Below are 18,530 nucleotides of genomic sequence, written 5' to 3' on the forward strand. Positions count from 1 at the left end.
GGGGGGGGAAATGGGCCGAGCTTGTCTCGAAACGGAGCTATGCGGGAGGAGAAGTACATCAGCGAGGAAAAACGTAGCCTAGGGGGCACTTCGGAGCCAGCGACGGAGCTGGTGGAGCGCCGGGGCCGGGCAGCGAGAAACAAAGAGAAGGGAGGACATGAGCAGAGGAAGCGGGGGAGAGCCGGGGATCAGCTGAGCTAAATCGGGCACGGGAAGCTCGTCCCGCCAGCACGGCCCCGGGCCTCGCGTATCGAGAGGACAAAGCGGCGGCCGGCCCCATGGGGAAGGGGGGCGAGAAAGGAGAGGAGGAGTGCAAGCCGCAGGTCCGCTCCTTCACCTGGGAGGAGATCCAGAAGCACAACCTGAGGACGGACAGGTGGCTGGTGATAGAGCGGAAGGTGTACAATGTCACCCAGTGGGCGCACAGGCACCCGGGCGGCCAGCGGGTCATCGGCCACTGCGCCGGCGAGGATGCCACGGTAAGGGACGGGGCCGCTCCGGGCTCCGCCGGGCACCGGCGATACCCTCGTGCGCAGCGCCTCCCCCGCTGGGCAACATCTGGCGGAGCGGTCGGGAGAGGCTCCGCTGCGGGGCTTTGTCTGCGTTCGTGCGGTGCCGGGAGTTGGGGACTCATGGGCCGAGGGTCTCCCCCTCCTCCGTGCGCGGCTTTGGGCGTGCTTTGGGAGCACGCATAGGAAGGGTTAAAGCCCGGCCCCTGTTTCACTGCCGCTCTGTTGCAGAGGTGAGGCGAACAAGGCGCCGTTCAGCCCTTCCCAGGAGAGAATTCCCCAGAGAATTGTGTTACAGGTTTCTACAGAAGAGAGGGGAAAAAAAAAAAAAAAGTTTGCTGCTGCTACAGCTGGCTGGGTTGTTTCAGACACCTCTCCTGTTTCAGCAATTAAAAAATAAGGGAGGGGGTTGGAACAAATTGGTTCAGAGATTGCTGCCTGCGTTTTCCCCCTAAGCCACCTTGTGCAGAAATGCATCCCAAGAGCACGTTCCCAGGCCGGGGTGAATAAATGCAGCTGCCCCCAGCTCTCTGCGGGCGGTAAGCAGAGCTGTAGCATTAGCTGCTGGTCTGCCGCAGCTCTAACACCTGAGCAAGAAGGATCTGTGTGCCACAGAATTGCTATCGCTTTCCTTCAGTCTCCCTCTGCCTGCGGTTATTCCCTGCTATTTTCCTGGAAGAACTGAGATGCATTTGGTTCTTGTCTGGTTCCACTGAATGCCCCAAATGAGTAGCTTTCTGCCTCAGAAGGAAAGGGGTGGGGCTTTCTCTCCACTGCACAAGCTGCGAGCTCCTCTGGTGGCTTCCTATCCCTGAGAATTCACTGCGATTCCTCCCCAAGGAATCTAAAAGCATCTGCTGTTGCATTTGTCTCTGATCTTTGCAAGGCAGACTGAAAGCCAGGGTTGTGACACCCCTTCCAGCTCCTCCTTCCCAACATAGCATCCCTCTATGCTCAGAGGGCACTCCGTGAAGGCACAGACTGAAGGGTGCTTTGCCCGGAGCACTCACACAGAGTTGGCATCTGGTTTCCAGCTTCCCCACTGTGAATAACATTTTACCGCCAAAACATCTCACCGTTTCATGGTGAGAAAGCTTTGGCCTTGAGCCTGTTGGGGCTTTGCTAAAAAGTTTCAGTTTGAGTTGCAAGATATCACAACTGGGAGAGCTTTGGAGGAGGAAAAAGTAATGATAAAGATTCAGCTCTTAAACTGTTTCTGTCCCTGTCCCACGACAGCTTACATGCGAGTTTCCCCTGCAAATGCCAGCAGTGCTCTGCAGTCACTCAGTTTAGGCCCACTGACATGGCACACCAGTCTGGGACAGGGACAGCCTGTTGTGGCACCACATCATGCACAATTGCCTTCAAGAAATGAATAAGGCTTAGCATATGTCCCAGCACCTTGCAGCATCTCTGTTTTAGATGATGTTTGAGGATGCAAAAGAATATCTTTGTGTTGACTGCACCAAGTACTTTGATGCTTATATAGAGCTCATGCACCAATAAATGAAACTCTTTTCCCCCACCAAAAGCAGCTGAGATAATTCACCCTTTCTAGAAGATGCTTGGCTTATGACTGTGCTCTAAGATGCATGACTGCATTTCTGACCAGTTGCAATCTTTCATGTAAGGCAGAAAAAAACCACAGCTGTCAAGTTCAGATATGGAGGAGAGCTCTCCCTGGTAATGTCATGACATGTTCAGAAAACAGATATGCTGCTGTCAGGAAAGCCTTGGGTAGACAGCTCTCGGTGCTTCCTACAGCAGAATTTCTGTGATCGGAAGCTCAACCCAAAGTCCTGGAATAAGGTGAAAGTTTACATGGACTTTGGTGCACTTTGGAACCAAGCTTGTTGGCTGGGAATTTGGAACTCCAGAGCCAGTTTAGGAATGGAGGTCAGCTCCCATCAAGGTCAGCTAGCTAGGCACAGTGAGCACGTACTGATCTGCCCTTCCTATTCATCATAGAATCATTAAGGTTGGAAAAGATCTGTAAGGTCACCAAGTCCAACCCCCAGCCCATCCTCACTGACCGTACACCTCAGTGCCACATCTCCACAGTTTTTGGACACTCCAGGGTCACTGACTCCACCACCTCCCTGGGCAGATCACCACTCTTCCTGAGAAGATTTTTCCCTAATAATAACTTAGAGCAAGGGGGGAGATTTTAGTTGGTCCTTGCAATTAATTATTAGTTAATGGGATGAAGGAAGAATAGCAGAAGCATATTACTACTGAATTCTGTTTTTGTCTGTGTCTTGTTTGTATTTTATTTATTCATAAGGTGAAGAAGGATTTCAACATAATAAGAAAAGGAGACCATAGCCACACAAATCATTAGCCACTGACAAAGTTAGAACCCCATGCTTCCTTTAACTACCCTCCCTTTTAAATCATAGGCCTTCTGGCTTCATGAGATCCATTGGTTTGCTTCCATGAGGCATGGAAGGCGTCAAGCTTTCTCCAGGTGTGACAGGATCTCAGTGAAGGAGGAGCACAGCGAGCAAAATAAAATAAACTCTAAATGAAGTTGGAGTTTGTATGCTGAAGACCATCTCAAAAAGAGAACTGTGGCTTAGTGTGGTGAACTTATCATGGAACTGCATCTTTACAGCTCTCTGAGGTGAACTCTGCTCAAATCGAATACCCTATGAAAACAAAAGTCAGTCCCCTCTCCTGAATGGCCTCCAGGCAGCAGACTTTCATAGGGTATTTATATCCTGGTGGGGATTTGCACACATTCCTGTCGGCCTACCTTCCTAGGGAATTAAGCAGGATTTAGGTGCTTAGTTGCTTAGGAAATTTCTTGGGGTGCCTTTCTCTGTCCCTCCAGATACCATTGCAGGCTTCACTGTTTACTTCCTTCTAAATAAGCAAATTCAACAGCCTCTAGCAGAAGGCTTCTCTGGTGGAATCACAGAATCATTTGAATTGGAAATGGCTCTTAAAAGCCACCTGGTCCAACTCCACTGCAGTGAACGCTGACACCAATGATCAGGTGCTCAGAGCCTGATCTGGCCTGACCTTGAATGTCTCCATGTGCAGAGCTTTCATCAGCACAGCAGTACCACACTGAACAGAGATCGCACCTCTCTTTCACACTAACAGTCTTACACCACCCTCAGTGGAGGGATCTACTGCAAGGAAGGGCAGTGCTGGAGATGGGCAGGAACAGAACAACGCTCAGGAAGAAACAGCTACTGCTGAATCTCACAGTTACTCCTATTTCTACTCCAGGATGCATTCCAGGCCTTCCACATCAATCCCAACTTGGTGCAGAAGTTTCTCAAGCCATTACTTATTGGAGAGCTTGCTCCAGGGGAACCCAGCCAGGACCGAGATAAAAATGTAAGTGTTTGCTAATGAACTGGTGTTTATCATGGACAAGTGCCACCATTTTTTCCCCTCTCAAAATGTCCTCCAGGTAGATTATAAAGGGGCCTTCACTACAGGCAGCTTATCCTGCTGAGACCAGTACCAGGAAAGCTCTGGAGGACAACCACAATTATGTTAACAAGTAGTAGGAGCAATAGGGACCCATGGGTGAGAAGACGTCCTATTTCAATCTAGCTGTTTCAGCAGCAACAACCCAGCAGCTACCATTTCTATCCTCTCCATATTCCCCAGTCCAGTTCTGTACCTTTTCCAGACATCTCATTCATTCATTATTCAGGCACTGTGCATGACATGACTAGTTCTTGCTAAAAAACAAACAAAAAAACCAAAAACAAACAAAAAAACACCCTTAATTCCATCCTGCTGTTTATGGCTGGCCATGACCATTGGCATATTTGTCTTACTCAGAACAAAGGAGGTGATGCTAATGGCTCTCTGCCACTTGTAAAGCTCATTCAGAAGAGTCACCAAATGTTGTAAATCCCAACACAGCAAGGTAGTCCTGGTTCACAGCACGAGGCTTGAGTTACTCTCCTTGCTGAGGGTGCAAAGCCTCAGGGCAAAGACTCAGACCAGCCAGGGTGTTTACTCTTGGGAAAGTGCTATGAAAAGCTATAATAAAACTGTATCCTTCTTTAATTCTGGTGTAGCCAAACGAAGCAAGAAATAACCAGAGTCCTTTGCATGGAACATAGACTTCCTTGCGTGCATTCAGACTTGCTTACAAACTGCATGCTGTGTCTTGCATGTCTATTTTGCAGTCCCAGCTGGTGGAAGATTTTCGGACCCTGAGGAAGACAGCAGAGGACATGAACTTATTCAGAGCCAGTCCTTTGTTCTTCTCTCTTTACTTGGCCCATATCATTGCAATGGAAGCTTTGGCTTGGCTAATGGTTTCGTACTTCGGTACTGGCTGGATCACAACTCTAATCCTTGCCTGCATCCTTACAACTTCCCAGGTAAGAAGTAGTAGGGACAGAGATATTGGTTGCCCAAATCACTACAGAGGAGATCAATGTGTGCTAAACTTTTCTTGTTAGACCCATCCAAGTAGGAAAAACATTCACTACATGTCAGGTCCCATGGTGCCTTCTGGCCCCCCCTACACAACGGTCATTATGCTTCACATGTTTTCCTTATCTCCTGTGCCTTTGCTTCTCCAGGAAATGGAGGCACTGACCTCTTCAGAACTTGCCTTCTATCTCTATTTTCTTTTAAGCTCAACTCTGTTTTCAAGCAGCAGTACAACTAACTTACTTTCCATCATTTCAGGCCCAGGCAGGTTGGCTGCAACATGACTTTGGACACCTCTCTGTCTTTAAGAAGTCTTCCTGGAACCACATCGTCCACAAGTTTGTGATCGGACACCTGAAGGTAAAGATCCTTATGGACATGGGGATCTGTGGAAATAGCTGCAGTCACTTTGGCTGTGTCAAAGCAGGACCCTGCATCTCTCAGTCTTTCCACAATAAGCAGATGCAGAGAGAATTTTCTGTTTTAAAAGCAGACAGTAGTTTAGGTGTAATCAGAACTGCACTGTTTTAGTGCAGCTACCACTAGAGGAACTGTGCTTTTACATGGATTAATTCCTTGTTCTTGTATCTGCCCAGGGTGCCTCTGCAAACTGGTGGAACCATCGTCACTTCCAACATCATGCTAAGCCCAACATATTCAAGAAAGACCCAGACGTGAACATGCTGCATATTTTTGTCCTTGGAGAAAGTCAACCTATTGAGGTAAGGCAAAGTGGCTAAAAAGTGGAAAACCATCATCTTTAAAGACATCAGAGACTGCCACTCTAAAACAGAAGTTTGCTGGTCTTGCTAAGCACACAAGAATGCTAAGAAAGCAAATGCTTCTCCCATGAACTTGATTTGTCTTTTGAGATCTGTTGGAAGTTACACCCTCCCAGATAATGGGAGGAAGTGTAGGATTGACTGTGTAATTCCCTATCCACTTCCTATATATTTCCTAGGAAATATTATTTGGGGGTAGCTTAGGAAAAGCAATAAAGGGATGGTAAAAAGCTGTTAAAGAAAACTTCATTCTGCTGTATTAAAATATCAACACGAGGGGAAAATATGGTGTTTCTAATTACTTCGCCAAGAATATTTCAGAACTCATCATCCGTTTCCACAGAAAATATCCTTGAATATTTTGGACAATGTCCTCTGTACTGGAACATTTGCCATGCATGTGGGAGGAAATTGCTTGCATAGAAACAGGAGGACATCTCTGTGGGTTTTTTGTTTGTTTGTTTGTTTCTCAAGGCAAAATCTGTGGAGATTTTGATTCAATCTGAGTGTTTAAGCCAGCAAAGCTGAATTAGAAATTCAAGGCATACAGAAACTTTCTGCTTGTATAAGCTAGCTGCAAGCAATTGCACTCTCACCTCACTCTAGAGATCTTCAGACATCATTTAATCTTGAAATAAACATTTTGTTCAAAGACCAAGGGTGAAAGCCAGACCAACTGTTAATTTGTCAGGTTACACCAGATTACTGGAGTCATCTATTTACAATTTTATTACATTAGCTGTGGGCCAACAGGCTGCACACTAAACAGTAGGCAGTTAAAGTGTTGTGATGCAATCTGTCCTTCTAGAGTCAAAATGCTTAGAATTTCATAAAAACCTACACACAGAAAATAAACATTTGGTCTTTTTTTTTTTTTTTTTTTTAAACAATTGAACAAATATTTCTAGTTAAAAACAGCAGCAACAACTACAACAAAAAGATCTGCAGCAAGTACAGCTCAGGGAAGTACCAAATGAAAAATCTAATGCTCTCTCATCCAGCTTTTATCCTCTTAAGAAAGTAACCCCAGAAATATGTTGGGGACATTCATGCCAGTAGATGGATATGTATAGAGAATATATTGCACACATAGTATTTTCAAGATGCAGAAATGTCTGTGACTAAAATGAAAGCCTCTTCCTGGAGCATAAAAAAAAAGACAGTGTCTAGAAAATACAAATCGGGATCTTCACTGTGTTGGTACATCCCATTGGAAAACATTGTGCCTGATGATTGGGTTTTGAAGTAGAGTGTGGTTTACTTAAAGGAAAAATGGAAGGTTCTCCCATTCCCAGGATGAGATCTGTCTGCAACAGCACTTTAGCCTGGCTCAAGAGCTGGCACACTGGAGATTCATTGGGCACGCCAGTCCCATGCTCATCACCCAAGACCACCAGGAAGCCTGCTTTGCTGTCCGTCTAAAATGTCCTGTTGTGGAGATTGATGGGGCAGTTCCAACTGTTTACCAGGAAGAACAGGGAAAAAAATAGATTCCTTTTCTGTCAGTCCTCACTAAACAGACTGAATTTGATCAGATTTGTCTTTGGAGGAATGTCTGCATCTGCTGTGTGTAGGTGAGCCATGGTCAGATAGCAGTTGGTACAGAACAGCTCTCAGGGGCAGCACACTACTTCTAATCATGTCAAACTGGCAACACAGACGTTGTAGACTTAAATACACCTATATGACTTCCTGTGCAAATAGCAAAGGGCCACACTAGTTTTTCTGCTGTTGATAAAGCACAACTTTACAAGCCCTGGCAGATGGGAGGGCTCATGGGGCTGATGGCTGCAGAAGTCAGAAAGAGTTGGTGGTTGGGTCATTTGGGTGGAAGACTAGCCAATGTTCAGTATCTTTCTCTGCCAATGGTATCCTACCTGAGAACATACCATAGGTCAGACTTTGCTATGCCTTAGAATCATAAACTCTGGAAAAGACCGCCAAGATAATCTGGTCCAACTATCAAAGTCTTGAATTTGTGTTGGAAAAATGGCAATTCTAAGCACAGCCATAGGCAAGGCAGGAAGATCAGGAATGAATGAAAATGCCATCAGGTTCACAAATACGAAGAAGCTGTACATCAAGACCAGAAGGCTTTAAAAAGGAATTTACCCAGAGAATTATGAAGTCAGGATATTTATCCATAATAAAATACTTTCTAGCTTTGATGGCATGGGAATTTGGTCAAAACTCTCCAGTCAATAAATAGGTGTTGCAGATAATCCTCTCTTATACACTGGCGCTGTTGTCCAAGACTGAGCTTTCTCATGTTTGTCCTGCAGTATGGCAAGAAGAAGCTGAAGTACCTGCCTTACAACCACCAGCATGAGTACTTCTTCTTAAGTGAGTATCTGCCATGTGTTCCTCCTCTTTCCCTTCGGTCAGGGGAACTGAATATCAGTTCAGTTTCCAGCCCTACTGTGTTAGCAGAGCAATGCATAAGTCTCAACTCATCTTTCCCTTCCCAAGACCTCCAGTCCCATTAATGGCGTACCTGCGCAGGCCTCAAAATTAATGCAGTATATTCTTGCAGATATCCAAGCATGTTTAGTGTAGCCAGCGTGGCTATAGAAAGCAAGACAAGTGGTTGAGACTGGAAAGTAACCTCTGTGTGGGAGGCTCAATGGAATACCTGCATATGATGAGTCAAGATGAACAGGTGTGAACCAGAGCCTCCTTCACAGAGAAGTCACCCGTCCTTGTCACCAGCACATCGCTTCTTTTACCAGTGCTGGGCAGCCTTTCCCAGAAACAGTCCCTATATCAGCAGCACACTCTCATGTCACGCGCTTTTCTGCCTCTCTGATGTCCGAAACATTTCCCTTTGCTTTGCAGTCTTCCCACCTCTGCTCATCCCCGTGTATTTCCAAATCCAAATCATCTCAACCATGATCAAGCGCAGGTTCTGGGCGGTGAGTGCCGTGTTCCCTCAGTCTTTGTGGGTTGTGACATTTGAGTAGGGAGAGAGACCAATGGTCTCTCCAGCACAAGAGACCCGGCAGAGGGAGGGTGGGAAGGGATCACGCTTTGCTGTGCTAATGATCTAGTGTCCCTAACCAGATCTAATGGTCTAGTGTTACCAGCAGAGCCACGCTGCATGAAATAGGCTAAGAGATGCCTCATGTTTTCTCTCTTCCTCTAGGACCTGGCCTGGGCCATCAGCTACTACATGCGCTATTTCATCACGTACACCCCATTCTATGGCATTCTGGGATCCCTGTCTCTCCTCACTTTTGTCAGGTAGGAGATAAAGGACCTCCCATGTTGGGCTAACCAACCTCCAGCTCTGCTATCACCCACAGGTCTTCCTCATTCTCTGCAGTCATTTGCCACACTGTGTGTTGTTTTATTGGGTATTCCTACTGCTTTGCTTTCTTCCCATCATCTCCCAGTTCTACCTCCTCACAGCAGAGCTCATTCTGGTGCTCAGCACCTTCCTCAGCCCTCGGGGTGGTTCAGCCAGGATTCTTGTATCTTTCCTCAGTCCCCCATTCTCACAGACTGCCAAATCCCAACACTTATGCATTTTCCACACTGGCCAAGGCCAGACCCTTCCATAGTGCCTTGGGCTAAACTCTTCCCAGCTCACTTAGGTGCCTCGTGAGCCCACCTGAGCACCAGAATGAAAACGCTCCCCACTTGTCACATGCAGAACAGCTCATGTCCTGCACACTACACACACACACATCATTGCTTCTATGCAGAGGCCAGTGCCTCAGAAATCTGCTTCACACCTCAGATCAGTGCTCCCACCCCTACATTCCAGTAGACCCCCCCCCAAAACTACCTCTCAGCTCTCCTTACACCTATGGAGAGGTTATTTTTGTGTGTCTTGATTCTGACTGGTCTTCTGCCCCTTTATTGCCACCAAGCTCCACGATGAACTGTTCTTGACTATTGCTGTACGACAGATGGGTGGAAAGTTCAGCAAGAGATCTGAAAACATGAACAGCAAGCACAGGCTGCCAAAATGAATCAGGCAGGGCAGGATTGGGAAGCTTACTCACTGCATGGTTATACTATTCCAGATGGTAGCACTGAATTTGTATTTCTATTTTGCATGTAATATCTGCAGCTCTTTGGCTAATACCAAAGGATGGCATTTAGTCCTGCAGTGAGCATTAGTTTTAGAAAACATTTCATCAGAGTGAAACACTTTTTTCTAAAAAACCCCCACATTTTTAAAGCGAAAAGGAATGGCAACAGATATGCAAAAGCCTTCGCAAAATCTGAAGGTTTGCCTCCAGGAAACATAACATCACTGTTCATGACTTCAGTTTTCATAGCTTCAAAACACTTCAGTCCTGGTTTTTTTCACTAAGAACTTCAAAAGATGGACAGCTGTGTGTGTAGACAACATTTTTGATCTGGATTCAACAACTGAAACCAACTGACCTAGTATCTCCAAAAATTTTCTGTTTTGATCAAGCTGAAAAATGAAGAGCATTCTCCTTGCAAAATTGTTTTCAGTTCCTCATGAAGGCTCAGCAGGAGATGGTTCCCTATTACTATAGTTCTGTTATACTCGAGTCAGTAAAAGAAGAGCCCTGGGAGCTTTAGAGAACAATGCACCATTGTAGTCAGCTCTCCCGTGGCTCAGAGCAATAAGGATACGCAATGAAGGCCACCACTCTCAATCTAAATACGTAAGGCATAGAGTTAAATAAAAACATTTCATTTTGTTTTCACCCCAGATAGGAGTAATGAGTAAAAAGTTGAGATTGTTCTAATTAGCTGACGCATGACATCGACTGTCTTATTCAGGCTTCTGTCAGACAGATGAAAATACTGGAAAAGCAAACAATCAAAATCAAACTCCCAAACAGCTCTGAGACAGCTCTGTTTAATTAGCTTAGCCCAGTCAGTGATTGTACGGATTTACTGCTGGTTACATTACAGTGATTGCTGAAATTGCTGGTGAAAGCAGACCATCAGATCATCTGGTTCTTTTGTTTTTGTTTTTTAAAGTCTATAGGCTTGTTTTCTGGAAAAGGATGCTTCTAAACAACTGCCTTGCTATATACATCTCAGTCTCAGCACAGTGAAACAGCTTTGGGTAAACAGAAGTGCATTTCTGTAGGCTGTTCTCCAGAGGCTAAAATTGTGGTTTACACAATGAGCAATAAACAAGCCAATCTCAAGTTCAGAATGCAGAACTATGGTAAAGTTACAGAGAGAACAAAGAGAAATTGGGAGCCCCCGAGCACTAAATCTGACAACCAGAAAGTTAACACCAATAAGCAGGTGGACTTTGAAACTGCTGTATGTCCAGCAAGCAATTGCAAAGAAAATCAATTCAGAATTTCTAAACCGTGGCTTCTTTTTCTCAAGTAATAGGATTATAGAATCACTAAGGCTGAAAAAGGCCTCTAAGACCACCAAGTCCAACCACCAACCCATCCCACTGACCACATCCCTCAGTGCCCCGTATCTTTGGTTCTTGAACACCTCCAGGGATGCGACTCCATCACCTCCCTGGGCAGCCTATGCTAATGCCTCATCACTTTTTTGGAGAAGAAATGTTTCCTACTGGCTCTTCTCAATATTACATCTTTATTTAGAGAAAGGCAAAATTAGCACGAAAAATTGATCCACTCCTGAGGAAGGAGAGGATTTGCATTAGTCCCAGAGGTATAAAGAGAGAAAGAGAAATTCATTGCAGAAGTGATTCTCTCTGGTTTCAATAGGAAGAGGCACTTAGTTTTGCATCTTGGGGAAATATTTTTCTCACGTGCTTTACATCCTGCTGCTCCCTGCAAACACCATCTATTTACCTCAGATCCTGGTCTGCAATATAAATGGTTGTGTTTTTTGTCTGTATGTTTCTGAAGGTTTCTGGAGAGCCACTGGTTTGTGTGGGTCACTCAGATGAATCACATTCCAATGGAAATCGATTGTGAGAAGCACAAAGACTGGCTTAGCTCTCAGGTAACGGGGAGGGAAAAAGAACACCTCTGATTCCACTCACTCCAAATTGGATTAGAAATTTACTCAAAAGAGTGGATGGAGTACCAAATAATCCCCTGATGAAGGTACAGAGTGCTATAGCATAGAGCCTCTGCCCATGACCTCTCTACCATAAAGACCATAGAATTACAGCATTGTTAAGGTTGGAAAAGACCTCTAAGATCATCTAGTCCAACCATCATCCGATTCCATTTGTTTTCCCCAGAGCCAGCGATGCTCATTTAAGGCAAGGAAGTCCAAACTTCTGTATTGATTTCGGTTATCAGAAGGTTATATTTTATGTCTTCAGTTCTGAGGCAGTATCAGGTGCACACATGGTATACATAGGCATACACATACAAGCAAAGAGAAATGTCTCAGTGGAAATCATCTGCTGATTCTAAGTGATAATTTAAACCAATGTGCTATCCCTGCACTGAAAACACATCAACTCCAGTTGAAGAAAGAGCTTAGCATACTTCAAAAGTGTGTAGTTTTCTAATGGAATAAGGGCTGAAATGAAGATGCACTGCTTTCTACGTACAAATCTCTTTAATGCCTGGTCAGACAAATGCACATCTTTTATTTGTGGTGGCCCAAGTCTCATTCAGACCTAGAGAACAATGACAGCAACTTTGGCATTGACGACATGAATCTTGTGTAACTGAGCTGAGACAAGCTCAGGTATACTGGACAACAACTAGAGGGGAGTAAAAGTAGGCTTCCTGCATCCATGGTGTTTTCTTCTCTGGTTTCCCTTCCTGATACTGTTGTTAACCATCTGGTCTCCAGCTAGATATGCTGACATTTAGGACCCTGTCCTTGGGCTGATATGTCACCAAACATGGCTATCTTCCTGCATTGCCCCTTGATCACTGTTCAAACCTGCACGGCATTGTCAGCACAACAGCTGATAGCAAGCCCTAACCAAGGATTAAAGCTTCCCATGCTGCAGTCAGCTGTCTCAGAATGGCAACCTTCTACACAATGACCGCTCATAGTAGAGGAAGGTACTTTTTGTCCTCCAGTTCCTGCCACAGGCAAGAGGAGCTTTGTGCTGATTTTAGGGTGAATAATTCATATCTATTAAGATCACAAGCATTACAGCTGCTTTCTTGCCTCCACAGCTGGCAGCCACCTGCAATATTGAGCAGTCCTTTTTCAATGACTGGTTCACCGGACACCTGAACTTTCAAATTGAGCACCAGTGAGTATGGACCCAGTATCGTTTGGTCATTACCAGGTGGTCATAACACTGGACTTGTGGCAAGGGATAGTCTGCTAAAAACATGTGTGAGATGGGACAGAATCACAGAGAAGCCCAAGGTTGGAAGGGATCTCAGAAATGATCTGGTTCAAACTTTCATAGTAAAAGCAGAGACTACATAAGATTGTCTAACACCTTCTCTAGTCAAACCTTCCACTTCCCCTTTGAAGCACTACCGTATTCCAACCAAAGACAAACCCAGACAACTGGGGGTTGTTGTTACTAGAGGCACGGCATCCTTCTCTCGTGCTACCCAATACTTCAGCTTTCACTCTCCCAGTTTTAATTCAGGTTTCAGTTAAGTCATTGGTACGAAACTGCAAGATACAAAGGCTATGGATTTGGATACTAAAGCTCAAGAAGTTATCTTAGGATATATTTCAGAAATGTCCTTTCCCTAAATAAAAGGGCATCAGCATTTTACGGCAGGAAATGTGGGACTGTACATACTGCTGACTACCAGGTTTCAAGAGGGGTACTAAAACCAGGGCAATCTGTTGTCAGTGCAAAATGTAATAGAGACCACATTTAGGATAAAGCTGACTGGTTTGGAAGTCAGCTTAGGAAATCTCCATTGAAAAGTATAAGGCAAGGTGACCCCAGGTTCTGTTTCTGTGTTCCATGAGATGGAAAATGGGGCCACTGATAATTCAGTTTGGCAAGAAACAATTAGTACTGCCCAAAGCAAATGGGCAGCTGTCTCAGCAGAGCGAGGCTGCTTCCTTTCTTCTTGTTTGCTTTGTATTGCACTAGTAGCATCCTTTCCTTCATAAACTGACTTTTATTGTCTCTCTTAAACACAGCTTTGTTCTGAGGACTGATAGAGCAGCAGAATAGATGTATTCTGTTCTCACAAGCTGTTCTTGAAAGAAGTTCTTGAAACAGCGTAATGTAAAGCATGGATATCCACCTCTCTTTCTTTTTTCTATTGGTGCAGCTCAAGAAGGCATTAATAATTGGCCCCATGAGAAGGCGGATGGAGATGCCCATCCCTTGAGATTATGCTCTAGATTTTTCTCAGATGTTTTCTCTTTCTCTATTCAAGCCTGTTCCCAACAATGCCACGGCACAACTTCTGGAAAATCAAACCCCTGGTGAAGTCGTTATGTGCCAAGTATGGAGTCCAGTATGAAGAGAAGCCTCTTGGAAAAGCGTTTGTAGACATAGTTGGGTAAGGTTCTTTTATTAACATCAGCAGCTTGCAATTCAGTGTTATGCAAGCATCCTATCATTTCTACTACAGATCATTCAGAACACTTTGAGAAATAGCATATCATCATTTTGTGATCTGGTATCACTAGAGTAATACCTTCACATCAGAGCCCAAGGAATACCTGAAGATATCTTGATCCTGCAGAAATGGCACGGCCACACAGCCCCACTGGTGTAGTGGACTGATGCCAGATTGCAGCTGCCATGGAAATGGGAAGATGGGGAGGTAGGGTAGGAAAGTGCTATTCCCCAAAGCTGCTTCTGCAACAAGAGCACTTCTATCGAAGTACTTTGAAACTGGTCAATTTGGGGGCCCAAAGAGCAAAATAAGCAGCTCCTCTGGTATTCTAAGGTATTCATTTTGTGGGATTCATGTTCAGACCCAGTAACAGAGTTCTCCTTTCTAGGAACAAAGTGACAGAGGTTCACAAGCCAAACAAGCCTCTCTCCATTTTCTTTCCCCAGGTCACTAAAGAAATCTGGAGATTTATGGCTGGATGCTTACCTCCACAAGTGAATATGAGTCTTAATGGGGAGGTGCGAGTCACAGGGAGGGATGGGGGTAAGGGGGGAGATCACATACGTGTCTTTTACTATCAGAATTCGGTCTATTTCTATGTGCACAAATTGAGGGGAGTTTCCTGTCTTGTGAACTGCTACTGGTGTGAGCTCAGGCAACCTGTTAAATCCAGACGGGCGTAAAATGTGCTTGGCATAGCCTTCAGAGGACAAGATCCAACGCACAAAAGGAAGGGTGGGAGAGAACAGAGAGAAGTGTCTAAAAAGGAGACATTTAGCATCTGCCCTCCACCATCTCCTCGCTATTCACTCATCCTGCCTAAGCACACAAGCTGCTGATTCACATACATGACTTGTTAGACTTCAGCAAGCCCAGGGACAATCCTAGGACACCCGTGTCAGCTCTGCTGCAGGAACCTCACCCCATGGGGCCCAGCAGCCATACGCTGTGGCTTTCAGTCCTGCCCATCAGTAAAGCATACTAATTGCCAATCAATCCTGTGTAACCACAAATGGTTTTTTCACCTGAGCAGAGCTTCGGCAACACCCAGTTCTGCCTGTCTGCACGTGCCCAGCAGAAACCAGGGCTGTTTATCTTGTCAGAGGCCTGGGCTACATGCCCTGCTCCTGAAACCAATCAGCAAAGAAAATGGGTTCCTTCTGGAGGAGGAGGAGCTTCCCAACCGCTCGGCCTGACCACAGGCTCTAGGGGGAGGTGGCTGAAGGCAGAACTGACCAGGATGTGCCAGTGATGTGAAACCTCCCGTAAAAACATCTTACAACTTCCTTATAACTCTATTCCCTGTGCAGTGTCCTACTAGCCAAAACCCATGAATAGCTCAACCAGAGGATATAGTTTAACAGCTGCCAGTCGCTTCACTAACGTGCAACCCAATCCCAAGCCCACTCCAGGTAGATCAAGACCTTTGGATTCAGCTGTAACACAGTGGAAGAGACAGATTCTCTACAAAGAAGAGCCATAGTATCAACAGCAGCGCTTGGTTCTGACAGCTTATCTCAGCTCCAAACACATTTCCTAGTACAAGAGATGCTCTAGTTATTAGGCAATTGCACAAATAATTGCATTGCCCAACACTGAAATTGGATCCTCACTTTTGAACCTTCAATGCCAGTAAAGCTCCACCAAATCGCAAGGTTCTGCGTGCAGAGACAACTCCAGAGCTGTGGCTGTGCCCTTCCAAAAAAATGTATTGTCACCTCCCACTTTGGAAAATTGGATGAGATTTCTATGTTTACAGACAGGAAATTCATAGGTAGGACTATAACTTAACCTAGCTACTAATACTTCAGATTTACAAAGGGCTTATTTTTGTGTTCTTGCTCATCCCTCACCTGAACTTCACAATGAATTGTTAGGATTAAAAGCTACTCCAGGTTATCTGACACTTGAACAGAATGTGAGCAGTTCTTATAGTTGATTTCTAATAGCACAAGCAGTGATGTCCTTCTGGATGCTGTAACTTCTCAGACAGGTAGTAATGGGCTAGTCCAGAATTCTGATCAACACTGCTAAGAATGCCTTAATATGTCCATCTAGTTTTGACTCCTCGAATGGGCATTTTTCTTCCCAAGACCTTAGCACAAGATACCAAATAGAAGAAAGAGGGGACAGAAGAGATCTTGATATTAGCTGTTTTCCAACTACTTCCTCTTTCAGACCCTTGAAAACTCCCAGTTTTATACAAATTATGCAGCTGCTTGAATCCAGAAATAAAACCTGTGTAATGCTATTGTAAGAAGTGACTTCCAGGATCATACACTGTTCTTGCTGCTGCAAGATATAAATGTCTTTTTTCTTTTTTTGCAAAGTACTGGTCACCAACCCCTTGTAGTGTAGTTTAATAATTGTACTTTTATGTTCAGAAAGTTTGTCTTGTGAAAATGCAAGAAGCTGGTTACTTTTTTCAGACAAAGCCTCACTGACAGCCTTACTCATGTTTCTTTCTCTCCCTCCAAAAAATCCCAGCCCACCATCTTGGGACACAAAGTGTTTCACATGCACCTTAATGTTTGAGTTCTCCACCCAATAACTCAATCAAACACACCCCTGGCAAAGAGCCCTGAAAATCTAGAGAAATCTGTCTTGTTAAGATTTTTACAAAAGTGAAATCTGAAGTGCTCCAGAAGTTTCAGTAAAATTGCGAAGTTGGCCCACCAAAGGACGCAGAGTTCACATGACCTTGCTGAGCTCTGTTCCCAGAGCAAAAAGCTTCCCTTTGCAGGTTCCAGTTAGCCATCAAAACGATATAAACATTGACATCTATGCACAGTTTTGCTCCAACATTCTGAGGACTAAAGCTAATTAATTTCTCTGAAACAAAATGAGGTGAAAACTCGCACATTTTTTCTCTTGACAAAGGCAATCCACATTGCAAACACACATCAAAATCTCCCAGGCGTGCCTGAAGCCTGCCAGGGCTTGCACATAAACTCACCTGAACCACACTGTTGGCCACACGAGCACTTGGCAACGTACAGAGGCCATGAGTTGGAAACAGCATTTGTTTCGGTCAGATGATGGAAGAACAGGCAGCAGAGGGTTGGCTTGCTTCTCTTCAGTCATACTAGCAGGGTTTGCCACTGAAGTTGGAGGAGCAGCATGTTCAGAGATGCTTAGAAGAGAAAGGCATTAGCTCTGGACAAGAGGGAGATGGGCATGTGTTTTAGAAGGAATAACACAGAGCTGGGAGAAACATGGGAAGGGAACAGGCAGAGTGGGAAGACAAACACCAGTGCCATGGACAGGGAAGAAAAGGCACCTTGAAACCAGGTGCTCACATTCCCCCAGTAATTGCTAGTTTCTAATTGGCCAACAGCTGAGGTAGGGACGCTTGTTTCGCTCAGATACCCACAAGGTGAGAAGAAACCAACCCTCACAAGACAGGTTAAAAGCAGCCATCTTCCAGCCACGGCCTCTTCTAGCAGATGCTTTCCTAAGAAAGACTTCCTAACCGAGTCCTAACATTTCAAGTGTTCCCTATGAGTTGTTAAAACACCAGATCTACATTCCTTATAGGACAGCTCCTGTTTATTTCGTTCTTCAAAAAAAAAACCAACAATCTCAAAATATTTTTTCCAGTGTATTCTATTGCTCATTAAAATCATAACTATTTGTTGACCATAAAAATGCACTCTATGTTTTCTTCAGTCATATCCTAAGTCATTGCAGCGTCTCAGTGGAAAGTCCTTTTCCACTGTGCAGGGTGAAATGGCTTTTATGGCACTGACAACAGAGAGATGTCTTCATGGCCTTCCCAAAGCCCAGAACAATGGCAGTGTTTACACTTGTCTTGGAAACCACTGCCAAAAGGAGTCTTTTCCATGTAAAAAGGTTGGCCCAATTGTTCAAACTCAGTCTCCAGGCACTTCAAGAAGGCAGGTGAGATCAACATGGATACAGAAACTTCAGTAAAAGCTTCCTACAATGTGTCAAAACTCACTTTTGCTGCCCATTAATGGCTCTCCCAGCAGTGCAATAGGCAGCTTGCCAGTGGCTTCTCCAATGGGCAATGTGGTCCAACAGAGTTGGTGGGCTTTAGGTCAGCCCAGAGGCTTCCACACAACAACATGTAATGGAACTGGAAGCCTGCCTTGCGGATAAACTCACCTGAGCTGCACTAGCAGCAGCAGAAGCACACAGCAGAGACAGAGAGTAGGAATCACATAGGCTGACCCAGATCTTACAACACAAAGTCAGGGAAGGACAGTCCATGGTTATCTGCTACTTTCTATCAACACGGTTTTTCAGAGTACACATTAATTGCTTCATAAGTAAACTAATTCTGCACAGAAAGCATTCTATGAGAAGTCATAGAACTCAAAAGGGAAAATGACCCTACCTTGCCTCATTTCTAGGATTTCTAT

The 18,530-nt window shown here is 44.9% G+C and overlaps 1 protein-coding gene across 1 annotated transcript; it reads left to right on the forward strand.

The window, feature by feature from the left end:
- The first annotated feature begins 50 nt into the window (after nucleotides 1–50).
- On the forward strand, nucleotides 51–17,793 carry FADS2 (fatty acid desaturase 2). The gene is made up of 12 exons (XM_042815020.1): nucleotides 51–479; nucleotides 3,747–3,857; nucleotides 4,667–4,864; nucleotides 5,178–5,279; nucleotides 5,516–5,641; nucleotides 7,984–8,044; nucleotides 8,537–8,613; nucleotides 8,844–8,941; nucleotides 11,533–11,629; nucleotides 12,775–12,854; nucleotides 13,960–14,085; nucleotides 14,592–17,793. Exons 1-12 carry the CDS (start codon nucleotides 279–281, stop codon nucleotides 14,641–14,643), a joined length of 1,329 nt encoding a protein of 442 aa, XP_042670954.1. The 5' UTR covers nucleotides 51–278; the 3' UTR covers nucleotides 14,644–17,793.
- The last annotated feature ends 737 nt before the right edge of the window (nucleotides 17,794–18,530 follow it).

This window comes from Centrocercus urophasianus, unplaced genomic scaffold, assembly GCF_019232065.1.
Source record: "Centrocercus urophasianus isolate 14NV4802_14NV808 unplaced genomic scaffold, USGS_Curo_1.0 seq_14, whole genome shotgun sequence".
In the NCBI taxonomy this organism is placed as follows: domain Eukaryota; kingdom Metazoa; phylum Chordata; class Aves; order Galliformes; family Phasianidae; genus Centrocercus; species Centrocercus urophasianus.